At 39.2% G+C, this 14752-nt stretch overlaps 1 protein-coding gene across 2 annotated transcripts in view; it reads right to left on the bottom strand.

The window, feature by feature from the left end:
* The window catches only part of FBXL20 (F-box and leucine rich repeat protein 20), an 84632-nt gene that overhangs the window by 42730 nt on the left and 27150 nt on the right, over window positions 1-14752 (bottom strand). For both annotated transcript variants that reach the window (XM_075561756.1, XM_075561755.1), the window contains exons 2-3: window positions 11230-11291; window positions 1169-1223 (exon numbers count right to left, since the gene is read on the bottom strand). In XM_075561756.1, coding sequence (XP_075417871.1) covers window positions 1169-1223; window positions 11230-11291 — 117 coding nt within the window. The remainder of the gene's footprint in view (window positions 1-1168; window positions 1224-11229; window positions 11292-14752) is intronic.

Consider the following 14752-nt stretch of genomic DNA (forward strand, 5'->3'; position numbering starts at 1 on the left):
TACGAAAGAAGCAGGAGTTATCTTGGTAATCTCTCTCCCTCTGGGCACTCCACTCCTTCAGCCTTGCCAACCCTATGGAGCAGTCCTGCTCGGTCCGAAAAGACACCTTTTCAAAATGACAAATCCAGGCCCAGCTCATCCAGAAGGGATTACTGCTAAAATCACCATCTCTCACCTGTTTTAGGGGAGAAAATATACAGAACCAAACATAGACGCGCTACACGTCAGAACGTCGCTACACGTCAGAACGTCGCTACACGTCAGAAGTCTCATTGGGCCACCATCCATAAACTTACACGGTATCATCACCATTAATTAGGCTCTCCACAGCTGCACATCTCATCTGGGCTTTAGGTTAATGTCTGTAAATAATTCTTTGTAACAGTGCAAGGCTCAAGGCAAGCATTCTCTTAACTGAGCTACAGAGACTGTCAATAGGTACCGTCTTTTTGTGGGTTGCCTTCTACCTTTTCCCCAATTTACAGTATAGTAATAATAATTAGCTATAGCAATTATGTAACTGCTACCCTTAGTCAATACTAATGTTCCCAACAAAAAAACCCACTACTTCCCAGATTGGATTTTACCTTTCTCCTCCCACCCTCTATAAAATCTTATGTAAAGGTAAGTTCACTTCAGGGCTTCGGTCAATTTTATTGTGTTTCCCAGAGTAAAGCTCAGCTCACCATTGTTAGAAACCCATAAATGTCTGCATGAATAACACAATACAGAAATTAAACAAGTTCCCATCTACTTGCTTCTCCTCTGTCTCCCCTGTAGAACACTGAACTTCACCGAAAGAAAATACACCTGAATGAGCAGCACTGCACCGCTTTCTCAAACTGAGGACTCTTCATAGCTTCAATTGTTCTGTCACACGTACGAGTCTTAATCAGAACACTTTTCAATTTACATGATGAATATTTTTGCACTGAAAATGTTTCCATTTTTCCATATTCCATGGGAAATGTATTTATTATGTAAGTTGTTTGGAATTACAGGAAATTAGAGCTTGTACCCCACTGTAGGAGTAGGTGAACTGTGGTTCATATCATAGTCTTTGAAACATAACAACATATTAATAATATCTGAAGTCTACTAAACAGCTGCTGTCTGTCATCATGGGAGTCAGAAAAGAAGTCCCTTGTATCACGCCAACCATTCTTACCCTGGAGACCTGAGCACAGCGACACAAGGTTACGACATCCAGAAAAGAGAAGATTCTAAAAGTCAAAGAGAGACAAACTTATATGGTAACGTTTTTCTTGATTTTTGTCTATAAATGACTAACAAACCAAAAAAGGTAAAAGTTCTTTCTTTCTAAATTAAAAAAAAGTTTTATTGAAACATATAGAATTCAATCATTTAAATGTTATAAAGTTCTGCAATCATCACCAGAATTTAATTTAGAACATTTTCATTCATGTACTTGATTATTAGCTCCCTATATCCCACCAACCTCCCCTGCCATAACCATAAGAAACTATTAATCTAGTCACTGTATCTATAGAGTGACCTATCCTGGATTTCTTATGAAGAGAAGCTGACAAAGTGAAACAAAATACCATAACAATAATAAAACAAAAAGCAAACAATGAATGCCATAGACAAAAACAACTAGGGAATTAAAATCAACCATGTGGAGCACTTACAGATCCTGGGGGGTATTGGAGCAACAGTAATCTAGCCAAGAGGAATTACTAAGAGGCAGAAGAAGGGTGAACGTAATGGTGGGATAGGAGGAAGGTAAAAGGAAACAGAGGAAAGATCTAGGCAGAAAAGCTATGGAAAGAGGCATACACATAGGTGTGTACATATGCAAATATATTAAATCATAAAAATAGAGGTATTGGCCTAAATACATATATTAATGTGGCAATACATTGAAGTAGTGGATGGACTTTGGGCCACTGCTCAAGTGCTCCTTCAACTTAAGAACACTTTGTTCTAACAACCTGTCATTCTGTGATGCTCACCCTCCCAGATCTCTAAGACAAAATGGGTATGTAAGCAAATATGGTGAAGAAAGTGGATGGTGCCTGGCTATCAAAAGATAGTGTCAAAAAAAAAAAAAAAAAGAACATAGTGTCTGAGGTCTTAAAGGCTTGCCATCTAGCAGAAGGGCAAAAAGCCCGCATGGAAGAAGCACACCAGCCTGTGTGATTATGAGGTGTCAATGGCATCAGGTAGCAGGCATCCGAAGACTCAAAGCAAACAAACATATTGCTGAGAACGAGGGGGGCCGAAGCAGAGACCCGAAACCTATCTGTAAACAATGGGACATCCCCTCACAGAAGGGTCACAAGGAAGGCATGAGTCAACCAGGATGCAGTATAGCTCCAATAAAACACACACTGTTCCTCTGGTTCCTTGAGGCTTCCTCACTCACTCTCATGACCCCAGTCCTGCCTTTCACTTAGGGGTAGCCTGGAGAATGTGCACTGGTACAGATATGCTCATGACACATGGAATCCAGGTCAGATAACCCCCCCCCCCCCGGAACAGATATGGGAGTAGTGATATCAGGAGGTTAGGGGGCAGGTGGGGAGAAGAGGAGACGAACAAGAGAAACCAAGGGAGAAAGGAAACATTGGTTGGTGTAAGATGTGAAAATAAGGTGGGAGGGGGGAAAAAAGAGGAACTCATATCAAGGGGGCAGATTGAAAGTAAATGTTTAGAAATTGATGATGGCAATATATGTACAAATATGCTTGATACAATTGATGTATGGATTGTTTAAAGAGCTCTAAGAGCCTCCTAATAAAGTCATCTATAAACAAACAAACCAACCAAAAAAGAGAACAAATGATAAGGCGTTCCATCAGCATTAATCCACTTTCCACTTTGATAGCAAGGCTGTTCATACCGTTGGCCAATGGCTGGAGGTAATTCATCAAAGATTTAATCTAGCCTTCATCCACACGGGGACCCTGCAAACGGTTTAGATTTTCACTGTCATCCATAGCCTTCTGCAAACCGGGTGCTTAGAATTTAAGCTCTAATACAGTTCCTTTCTCTAGTGTTGGATTTTATGATTTATAACCCTTGGATTATCAGGCTGAAGTGCTTCTTCCATGTGAATTTAGCTGACATCTCATTTAGATGGTTGCTTGTTGTAAAAGATGCTTTAAAAAAAATCCCAGACACTATTTTCTTTTTTATACTATTTACTAGTATTAGCTCAACTCATTGTGACCCTGTAATTAAAAAAATAATTTTATTTGGGGATCTTACAATTCTTATCATAATCCACACATACATCTATTGCGTCAAGCACATTTGTACATTTGTTGCTATCATCATTCTCAAAACATTTGCTTTCTACTTGAGCCCTTAGTATGCTCCGCTCATTCCCTCCTCTCATGAACCCTTGATAATTTATAAAAAAAAAATTTCATATCTTACACTGACCGCTGTCTCCCTTCAGCCACTTTTCTGTTGTCCGTCACCCTTGGAAGGGGTTATATGTAGATTATGATGGGTTCCCAATTTCTCCCCGCACCTTCCTCTTACCCTCTTGATATTGCTTTTCTCGTTACGAGCTCTTATCTGTACCAGTGCCCTTTAATTTTAACTAGTAAATGACATATTCTCTGTAGTCAAATTCCAGAGTTTACATTCTTGGCCATTATGCCTTGTGGTTGTTACATAATCTGCTGTCAACTTGAAACTATTAAGAGTGAAGGGGTGGAGTTTAGCTTGTCAATCAGGTTGCAGCTTGACCACCTCATTTGGAGACTGAGATTAACAGCTCGCTGGAGGCAGGACACTCATTTATTCCCTGTGAAACATCCCTGTTGACAAGACACATGGAGCTATGCTAGAGCCCTGGAGCTGGAGGAGCCACGTGGAAATCCACGCTAATGTTGAGATGCTTACACTGCCGCTGGATCCACAAGACTTTCCACCCACTAGCCTGTGGTCTTCCTACATTCAGTGTCATTGCAAGTTCTTTGTGAGTCTGAGGAGGACTTTAGAGATTGGTATCCGGCATCTGGGCTAATATTGGACTTGAATTAGACTCGGATGTTTTCTCAATATTCAATTGTTCTTGTATATAAAGCTCTTTCTTATACACAAGTGTCTGCAAATTAGTTTCTTTAGTCAACCCAGACTAACACACCTGGAAGGAAAACACACACACACACACACACACACACACACACACACACACACACACACACACACACCCATTTTGAACTCCAGCAGTTGTTCAAGGAAAGCTACTATCACAATGAGCTTCCCAGGAAAGAACATGAGCTTGCATGTGTGCAGCGGAGCTAACACAGCACATCAAGGCAGGCTTTTCTGGACAGGATTTGTTTGCAAAGTTGGCCACTGGATGGTGTCTGAGATCCTGAATTTTAGAAGACTCCCCATCATTTCTGATGAGAGGCCCTGTAAAAACATCTTACAAATGTTTTCACCACTCTCTGCTGGAAGAATAAAGTACATTCTGTGTGATCCCACTGGGAGAGCACTCTTGGAAACTTGTACCTGGTTTCCTCTGAATTTACTCCCACATACCCTTTTTCCTTTGCTTTTGCTTAACATCCTTTCCCTACAGTCCACTGGTTCTCAACCTTTCTAATGCCGCCCCACCCTTTCAGACAGTTCCTCAAGTGGTGGGGACCCCCCCAACCATACCATTATTTTTGTTGCTACTTCGTAACAGTAATTTGGCTACTGTTATGAAATGGGCGACCCCTGTGAAAGGGTTGTTCCACTCCCCAAAGGGGTCACGACCCACAGGTTGAGAACTGCTGCTATAGTAAGTTCAGCAGTAATATGACTCCTGAGAGTGGTCTTGCGTAAACCTAGCACAGCTTGTTTCTCTATTGTTTCAGACACCCCCCAAAACAAAAAAGACACAAAAAACCACCCATTGTTGTCTAGTTGATCCTAAGTTTCGGCGATGCCATGTATTCCAGAGTAGAGCTGCTCTACAGGCAACAACGCTCACGTAAGCCTGTGAAGTTTTTCTTCTACTGTGGTGGTGGTGGGGAGATGCCTGTTCAAACCACTAACTTTTAGCTTCGTAGTTCAGTACAAACCACTTCCCCACAGTGGACTCTTGATTGTAGACAAAGGGAAGGGAAATAAACCCCAAACTCCAGCAAATTCATTTATTCTGAGTTAAAAAATTTCATCTCTCTCGCACACACATACACACATGTATATCACATTACATTTATGATCTAACCCCCAGCCCCAGCGTTTAAAAAATATCCAGAATCTTGTAAGTGGTCATAATACTCATTCTGAAAGTACACTGTCTCTAGTTAAAAGGGCATGTTGGGCTCAAGAAGTCTTATCACTTCACATCCTTTTTGTAGTTATCAGTATCATCTTCTGAAGGAATCTTGAGAATAAAGCATTTCACAGTAGCTTTTGGAAAACATAGAATCATTGTCTTAAAACACTGACATGCATTTTTCAAGAGATCTTTAAATAAATGCATATGGTCCTGTTCTGAAAGGGAGCACTGTCAATTCAAATCATTTAATTTTACGCGATGAAAAGTGAATTCCAGCTTGTTAAGACTGTTAAAAACAAACTTTGTTTGAGAAGAGGGGGTTGGGAGGAGGATCCATAAGTAATTTAAAGTTAAGAGGAAACAAGAACACTTGCTTTAATTCAGTGGTAATTTGGCTGTGGTCTTGCATAGCTATGAGAAAAGTAATGGTCTTGACAATACATCTCTCCTTGTGCATGACTTTAAAATTTAATTAAACTAAATGTTTTATAATTTTTATTAGACTGCATTTTAAAATTGCAATACACCGACAGGATAAAACAGCTGGTCTCTATCTGGAGCAGAAGAGATGGGAGGAAGAAGAAGGAAAGGGACTGCAGACCCACTGCCTCCATGAGCAACTCTCCCTTTCCTACGCAACCAGAAGAAATGGCTGGTGTCCAGTTTCCGTTACTGAATGTTCTGAACAAAGATCTAATAGACGGACTCTGATCATAGGAAGGAAAATTATGTGCTGTGCAGTGAACTACTTAATAAGGCTGTTTTAGTCAGTTTGTGATTCTCACAAAAATTGAACATTATTGTAAATAATGCAAATAAGACTTATGGAATCCGTGTGAGAACAGGGCAATGCAAGAAAGGTGAATGGAACCCTAATAAGAGGATTGATCCATTTTGCTATCCCAATAGGCTTAAAATGAGCTGATCTAGGGGGTGAGAGGGGACCTGAAAGTTCCAATACACAGGAGTGGACTTGGGGTCCCAGGAGCTAGAGAGCTGTAACATGAATGGTGAGAAGTGGTCAAAGAGAAACAGCAGCCGCAGAACCAGGAGACCAGCACAAGATGGCACAGTGGGCTTTCCTGCTCATGTGAGGTGGCTACGGTGGGTATATTGACCTGCAGAATAAGCAAACTCAGTGGCTGTGGGCAGGAGGCTGCATCAGTGGGTGTGGGCAGGAGCCTGCAGGCAGAGTGGGGTGCATCTGAGCCAAGGGTGTGGGAGCCAGTAAGAAGTCTTTCTGTCACATCCGAGCTTTCCTGACAAGAACTATATCCTGAGTCCCTCCTGATCCCACATTTGTATGTTCTCAATAGAGAAGTAGAAGTAGCTAAGGCGAATGGAAGAGAAGTTTGAGACGACAAAGCCAAATATTCTAATGAAATTTGTAAAGAGTGCTAAAAGGACAAACTGATCTGTCTTGGAGGAGGTTTGGCCAGAGTGCTCCTTAGAGGCACGGATGGCAAGACAGTCTTATATACTTTGGACATGATGCAAGGATAGCCCAGTTCCTGGAGGGCACCGTGCTTGGTAGAGCCAGTGCAAACCAGTAAGGCCCTCAACGAGATGGTCTGACACAGCAGACTCCAGCATGGGAGCAATGCTAAGCAGGGTACAGGCCCAGGGGTAATTTTGTTCGGTTGTGCATAGATAGGGTCACTGTGGGTTGGAACTGACTCGAAGACACTTAGGGGACACGAGAGGAGCTTTGTAGTGGTTACTTACTGGGCTGCCAACTGGACGGTCAGCAGTGAGGCATCAACAGGTCCTCTGAGGGAGAAAGACAGTTTTCCACTCCCTTAAAGAGTGACAGTCTCAGAAACTCAAAGGGGCGGTTCTACCCTGTCCTATAGGGTTGGTGTGAGCTGACATCGACTCAAAGGCAGTGGATTTGGTTTTTAGGAGGAGGCATGACAACTGAATGCAACCTGTGATTCTGAACTGGATTCTGGTGCAGAAAAAGGACCTTAAAGGGACAACTAATGAAATTCTAGTACTATGACCTGAAGATGACCGATGATAGAATAGGATGAATGCCAATTTCATCATTTTGGTAACTGTATTGTTGAGTTATAGAAGATGGTAACCCTTGGGGAAGCTGGCTGAGGGATATACACAAACTAATATCTTTGGAACTTTAAGTATGGAATTATTTAAAAATGAAAACTTAAAATATGAATGTCTAAAAAAGGATATAGAAAAGCATTCTGAAAGGGAAGTTTTTCCTTCTATTCCTGTCTTCTAACGACCCAGTTTTACTTACCAGAGGCATCTGCTGTATCCACTCGAGCTATATGCTTTAAACCAAATGTAGACTTTTAATTTTTAAAATTCATTCCACAAATTTTAATAAATTGTAAACATGCAGATCGAATTTTTTAAACTGAGTTATTCTTCTAATATCTATAAGATCAGTGGTATCAAGAAGTCTCTTTTCTGTTGGCTTTAGTGGTTTAAACAATGTCCACGTTTTATACATATTTACTATCTACATAGCACTGGTTGTTTGGCCTCAACATCATTTCCCCAAAGAGTGTTAGTTAGGTTTGCTATTTAGTTTCATAATAAGTCACTTTAACTTATAATGCATATACAAAGTTATGTTCTAGTATACCACAAACTTAAACCGGAACCAAATTATCGTTGAGAAAAAGTGTTTTAATTGGAGCGTAGGGAAGGGAGTGGAGAAAAAGAGGAGTTTATACCAAGGGCTCAAGTAGAAAATGTTTTGAAAATGATGATGGCAGCATATGTACAAATATGCTTGGTACAATCGATGTATGGAATATTATAAGAACAGTTAAGAACCCCCGATAAAATGATTTGTAAAAAATGTTGAAATAGAAAAAATCTTTCCAGTGTTCCAATTTGAAAAGACAGATACACTTTCTTTCATCCAGCCTTCCAACTCACGGATACCTAAGGAATCAAATACTCTTAATCTTTCTCACCCTCAAACCATGTAATGTAATGGCAGTGTGCTAGCTGACAGAATCGTACTTCATTCTGTGCTGAAGAGGGAGAATTAAAGCGAAGTAGTTCATGTATAGGTGTGTTAATAACTATATGGTAGATTATAAACATACTGACTTTTTAATTGTATAATTTATTTCTGTTCACAGCATAATGTATGCATTATAAAAGGGAACGGGAACCAGAGGAAGAGAATAAACAGGACAGAGGGTCACAGGAGAAAACAGAAACGGGGACCGGAGGAGACCAAGTCCCAACAAGGTGATGGAGCTGGAGAGAATTATGTTCTGAAACTAAAGCTGGTCTCCCACTGTGGATGAAGGAACAGTCCCCAAGCTCCCTGGGGAGTGGTGGGGTGGTGGAGGGGGGAGGGAGGGAGGGTGCAGCTCTCTCTCTACAGGAAATCCACCCATGCTTCAAAGGGGGAGAGGGGACTCCCCCCCCCCCCAGGGTAACCCACGCCAAGGTGGCGCTCTCTGTGTGTCTTGCTGGGTGAGAGAGGGGATAGGCCACTAAACATACTAACTTTTGTGAAGCTCGTACAGGACCACAAATATTTTACTGTGAGTTGGAGCTGATTTGACAGCCCCTCCCAACAGTACTGTTCACATATAGTCACACCACCTCTCCACCTCATCAAATGCTTTTCCATTCCATCAACGTTAGATTTAGACATATGAACTGCTTCAGCCATACGATGCAGTTAAACATGATGATGCCACATCCATGTAAAATTTTTTAATCACCCAGGTGATCTAGCTTGGTCCTTTGTGTACCTGCCCTCAGTCTCAGATAGAGGCTATCCTTTAGTCCATATTCAGGAATGAGAAGTTCAAAGACTTACAGTCAAATAGTGAGAGAGAAGGCCACTGAGATTTAGGATTTTAAAAATAAAGCTGGTTGATACAGGCTACTAAAGTGAAGTTATTAATAGTGACTAAAAATAGAGAGCGGTAGGGCAATACCTAAGTCTCTAAGTTATAAAGACTGCTATTTATGTTACATCCACTTCTTGCCTGGATCGCTTTAATTACCTTCTAAATATATTCCCCAACTCTGGTCTTCATATGTAGCCAGAATAATCCTTGAAAGATATAAACTAAATCATACTACTCTCTTGTCAGATTATGAGTGGACCTTGTAAGCTTATGGAGTTTGGTGAAAACTGATAGAAAAGCAAATCCAAACTAGAAAAGCGTTAATATATAAAAATTTTAATCAATAGCAGGGCAGGGCCTATTACCAGAAAGTCAAGTAATTTCATTAAATCTAGTGAATCTTAAACTATTGCATCACAAAATAATATTTATTGTCCAGAATAATGGCACTATCATAAAAATTAAATGTTTAATATATTGTTTATGGTAACAATGTAATAATGAAGAACATAGCCCATTAAAAATATTTCTCTGTGCAATGGCTAAAATTACAGAGAAACAGATTTTCCAAAGTATCTGTAGGGTTGTTGTTATTTCAATTATAGTTAACCCAAATCTTAGTATCTCCAGTATCTCCAATATGAAGGTAAAGACTCACAGGACATGGTACCCAACACGTGCTTGTTTAGACAATGCCCATTAAAAGCAGGAGGGCCAGAGAGGATCCCTACTCTCAGAGGAATGGGGCCGCTTACCTGCTAAGTGTATAGAGTAGGTGCTAAGAGGAAGGTAGAGGTGTATGTTGGCACAGAAAGGATCTTTCTCAGTCATGACTTATCACATAGGTTAGGGCTGCCTAAAAAGAGCAGGGGCTCCAGAGATTAACTTTCTCCACGCCAATTTCTACCAAGCGGAGACCTGGATCAAATGCTTATAAAATTGGGCTGTGTTCGTCACAGGTAAACCCAAATGCCGTTGCTACAGATGAAAATGAGGAAGATAAAATCTTAACTGCAATATTGTACAGGGAGAAGTTTAAAAATATCTTTGCTTCTTAAAATAATTAATCCTCAGTATAAGAAATATTTTGTTACAAATAAGTGACTTTATAGACACACTGTGATAGAGAGTGGGGAGTGCTGGCAAAGGATACATTCGAATCATCCTTTTTTTCCTTTCAATCATCCTTCTACGACCCAATACTGTTAAATATAAAACATCACCTCTTTTACATTATAAACAAGAACAGCACAATGCAAAGTAGAAAGCAAAAATCGAACTATTGAAAAGGTACAAGTTGGCAGAGAGAAAACTGCTACTAAATGAAACTTTAAAACATCTCTATTCCTATCTACAAAATATGGAGTAAGACCAATTAAAAATCCAGCCAATGTAAGAAAAGGAGCAAGAGCCTAAAAGTTCATATTAAATATATTTAATATGCCAGTAGGGTCTAATAACTAGACTCTAGCTGAAATGAACTTGATGGTAGTGAGTTTGGTTTTGGCTAGGCATTTATTGATGAAATTAAATGGTAATTAACGTAGCAGAATGTGTAGACATATACCATTAATATAAATATCATCATAGATTTAAATAGGATAATATGATATAAGCATATAAAAAACACAGTAACACCAACAATTCAAAATTCCTTTGCCGGGTGCCCAGATGCGTTAAGCCTCTGGTGAAATCCCTCTGGCCTTATCATGTGATTTCCTTTTTAACCCATTCTAAAGTTGTTTCAGTTTTTAGTATTTTCTGCTTTCTTTTTGATCGAGGGTTTTCTGTTTTGTCTAGGCATTGCTGCTGTTTTTCCCCCTTTTCTTGTTTGTTTGCTTTCTGTGTTTTGCATGGTTTTCTGTATATGAAATCCAAGGTGGGTCACTCTATAGACATATTAACTGGATTGATACTTAGGGACATGGTAGGGGAGGTTAGGGGCAAACAAGGGGCTAACAAGTATAGGAGAAAATATTCTGAACTTGTGATAACTGCACAATTGTTCTGAATATTATGGAACAATTGAATTGCATATGAAGGATATGCCAATAAAGCTATTAACATACAATAAGCTTAATACATTTTTGAAAGAGACATAAAATCAGTGTTCAGACTCACCGTAACAGGAGTTCTTTGGGAAGTTTCTTATTGATTACAGCTTCATCGCTATTTGAGAACATCTGCAAAAACAAAATCATTGTGTTATGGTGTGTCAAATGTCATTACACATTTCCTTGTTGTGTCTAGCTCAGCAGTTTGTAGGCAGTCCTCTTAGGAGAGCACGCAAGTAGCGCTGGAAGTCACTAGCCACATTTTCAGAGACTCTTCAGGATGAAAAATGTTTTGGGGGCAATTACTTCATTCTCTGTCTTCAGAGAAAAAGAACAGCAATCAGAAGGATGACTATGGGTCAAGTAGTGCTTTTCACATATTGATGTTTTTACTCTTCATCAAAGTCCTATTATTTCTATTCTCTCGGTAAGGAAACTGAACTACAAATGACTTGAGTTGCAAAAAGCTTTACTTGTGAACTAATAATGAGAGTAGCGATACCAGTAGGCTAAGGGGAAGGTCGGGGGAGAAAGGAAACCAATCACAAGGATCAACCTAGAACACCCTCCCCAAAGGGGACGGACAAGCGAAAAGTGGGTGAAGGGAGACATCAGTGTATTTATTAAAAATAACAATAATTTATAAAGAGTTTATGAGAGTAGAAAAAAAATTAAGAACTGATACCAAGGGCTTAAGTAAAGGAAAAATGTTTGAAAAATGATGATGGCATCCTATGTACAAATGTGCTTGACACAATGGATGGATGTATGGATTGTGATAAAAGCTGCACAAGCCCCAATGAAATAATTTATTAAAGAGAATATGATGCTAAATAAAAAAGCTTTACTTGTAACAAGGTACACAACACAGTGACTACTAAGATAAGGTGATTTCCCACAACTCCTTCACATTCAGGGAGGTATTCAGAAACTTGGGAAAGGTAAGTTTGTTCTATTTTATCATGCAGAAAAATGGAAAAGCAATAATGCTTCATAAACTCTATAAAACATTTTAAATACTTTCCAGTGATAACAAGTAGAATATGTAATATGTTAAATTATATACTGTATATACTTGTGTATAGGCCAAGTTTTTCAGCACATTTTTAAATGCAGTTGTTGTGGTAAAATTTGGTGCCTCGACTGATATCTGGGTATACATGGCAACTAAATGAATTATGAAATTCCTACAAACAGGAAGTGCTTGACCACTAGCCAGAAAGTTGGTGGTTCAAATCCACTCAGAAGGGCCTTAGAAGACAGGCCTAAAGATCTGCTTCTGAAAGATCAGTCTTGAAAACCCCACAGAGCAGTTCTACTCTGTACACAGGGGTTTCCATGAGTTAGATACCCTCAACAGCAGCAGCAAATATAAGTTTAAGTTATTACAATCATATAGCAAATTATACACAATATTATTTTTAAGCAGTCACTATTTCTGCCATAAAGATCTTATTTGTCTACCAAGCTATGAATAAAATACCTATACTCATACAAAATACAGTAAGAACAGCAAATATGTGTCGCTCAAGTTGAGAGAACTATGTCCAAATATTTGAGATTCCTCTTTGACTCAATATAATAAATATTTACTGAACAGCTTGCAGATATCAGGTACATCTCTACTCAATAGGAAATTACCTTTACTACTAAGAAAAAAATAGGGAAGGATTTTATTAGAGTTAAAAAGTAATTATTAGAGATAAATACAGAATGTGGGCATAATTATCAAAGAACATCATTAATTTTTGTTTTTTAATTAAAAGATCATTTTATTGGGGGCTCTAACAACTCTTATAACAAGCCATACATCAATTGTATCAAGCATATTTGTACGTTTGTTGCCATAATTCTTTTTTGTTTGTTTTTAAATTGTTTTATTGGGGGCTAGTACAACTTTTATCACAATCCATACATACATCCATTGTGTCAAGCACATTTGTACATTTATTGTCATCATCATTCTCAGAACATTTGCTTTCTACTTGAGCCCTTCATATCATCTCATTTTCCCCCTCCCTCTCCACTCCCCCTCACGAACCCTTGACAATTAATATATTATTGAACATCATTAATTTTATTAATAATTCAAAACCAGTTGCAACAGTGAATCAATAAGGAACGGCTAGGCATTCAAGTCAGGGCCAGCAGAGAAAGTGTGCAAAAGAAATTTTTTTATTTTAGAAAGATTAATATACCACTAGTCCCAAAGAGGTGGAAATTAAAAATGACTCAAATTTTGGACATTTCCTTCCATTATCTGATATCAAACATCCTTTAGCAAATGCCTTGACACTCCAGGGTTCTACAACATTTCCGAGGACTCATATACTTGCTAAGGAGATGGCTCAATTGGTTGTGAGGACAAGTAAATCCCCAATCTGTAGCTCAAGCTATATAAGATGATAAATCAGATCAGGTAACACACTGCAACTCAAGTTGGATCACGGTAAGATCCAGAGCATCACAGATGATCCCTTCAGGACCAGTGGTGAGAGTGGTGATACCAGAGGGTGGAGGGAGAGTGAGGTAGAAAGGGGGAACCTATTATAAGGATCTACATATAACCTCCTCCCTGGGGGAGGAGCAACAGGGAAGTGGGTGAAGGGAGACATCGGACAGTGTAAGACATGACAAAATAATAATTTATAAATTATCAAGGGTTCATGAGGGAGGGGACAAAATGGTGGGCTGACACCAAGGGCTCAAGCAGAAAGTAAATGTTTTTGGAATGATGGCAACAAATGTACAAATCTGCTTGACATACAGTGGCTAGATGCACGGATTGTGCTAAGAGGTGTACGAACCCCAATACAATGACTCAAAAAAAGAAAGAGAAAGATGCAGAGCTTCTCATCTTGTCTCTCAGAGTAGGTGATCCAAATGACCTGGCTGGATAAAGCTTGCAAGACCTTTATTTGCTGATGGAGCACGACTCAAATGAGATGAAACAGCAGCACGTATCTACAAATAATTGGAATATGGAATGTATGGATTGTATGAAGTATGGATTTAGGAAAATAGAATGTTGTCATAAAGGAAATGGAACTCATATAAAGGTCAATATTCTAAGCATTCCTGAACTGAAATGGATTAGAATTGGCTATTTTGATTTTCTCAATGAAAATCTTGTAGGACAGCCCTTACTATATCATCTAAGAATGAGCCAGGATCTTGTGGTAATGGAGGAAACTTCTCAGCGAGACTTTCCTGGTGCTTTTTTCATCAAGAGTTTGTCATTTTCTTGAAACTTCATGGTAAGCCCCCTGGTGATCCTGTTTGTTTGTCTGAGAAAAATCTATCAAGATTACATCTTTGGAATGGAAACAAACAAAACCACACCAGCCACCATAAACGGCTGTCTTGAATTTAACTGGCCCAGCAGACCCCTTGAGATTCAACAGTGGTTCTGAAGAGAGTAACAAGATTAAGACAAATATATAACTGTAAGAATTTCCCTGTCGTCATCCAAGGGTCATCAAGACATGTCTGAACACATTTTCTTTGGATGAATCTGTGCAAGTATGAACTGGAACCCTGGTATCTTTTCCACTTACTTTCAATGGTTCTTTATATGAAATTGTAATGGC

This window comes from Tenrec ecaudatus, chromosome 10 (assembly GCF_050624435.1).
Source record: "Tenrec ecaudatus isolate mTenEca1 chromosome 10, mTenEca1.hap1, whole genome shotgun sequence".
NCBI classification, from domain to species: domain Eukaryota; kingdom Metazoa; phylum Chordata; class Mammalia; order Afrosoricida; family Tenrecidae; genus Tenrec; species Tenrec ecaudatus.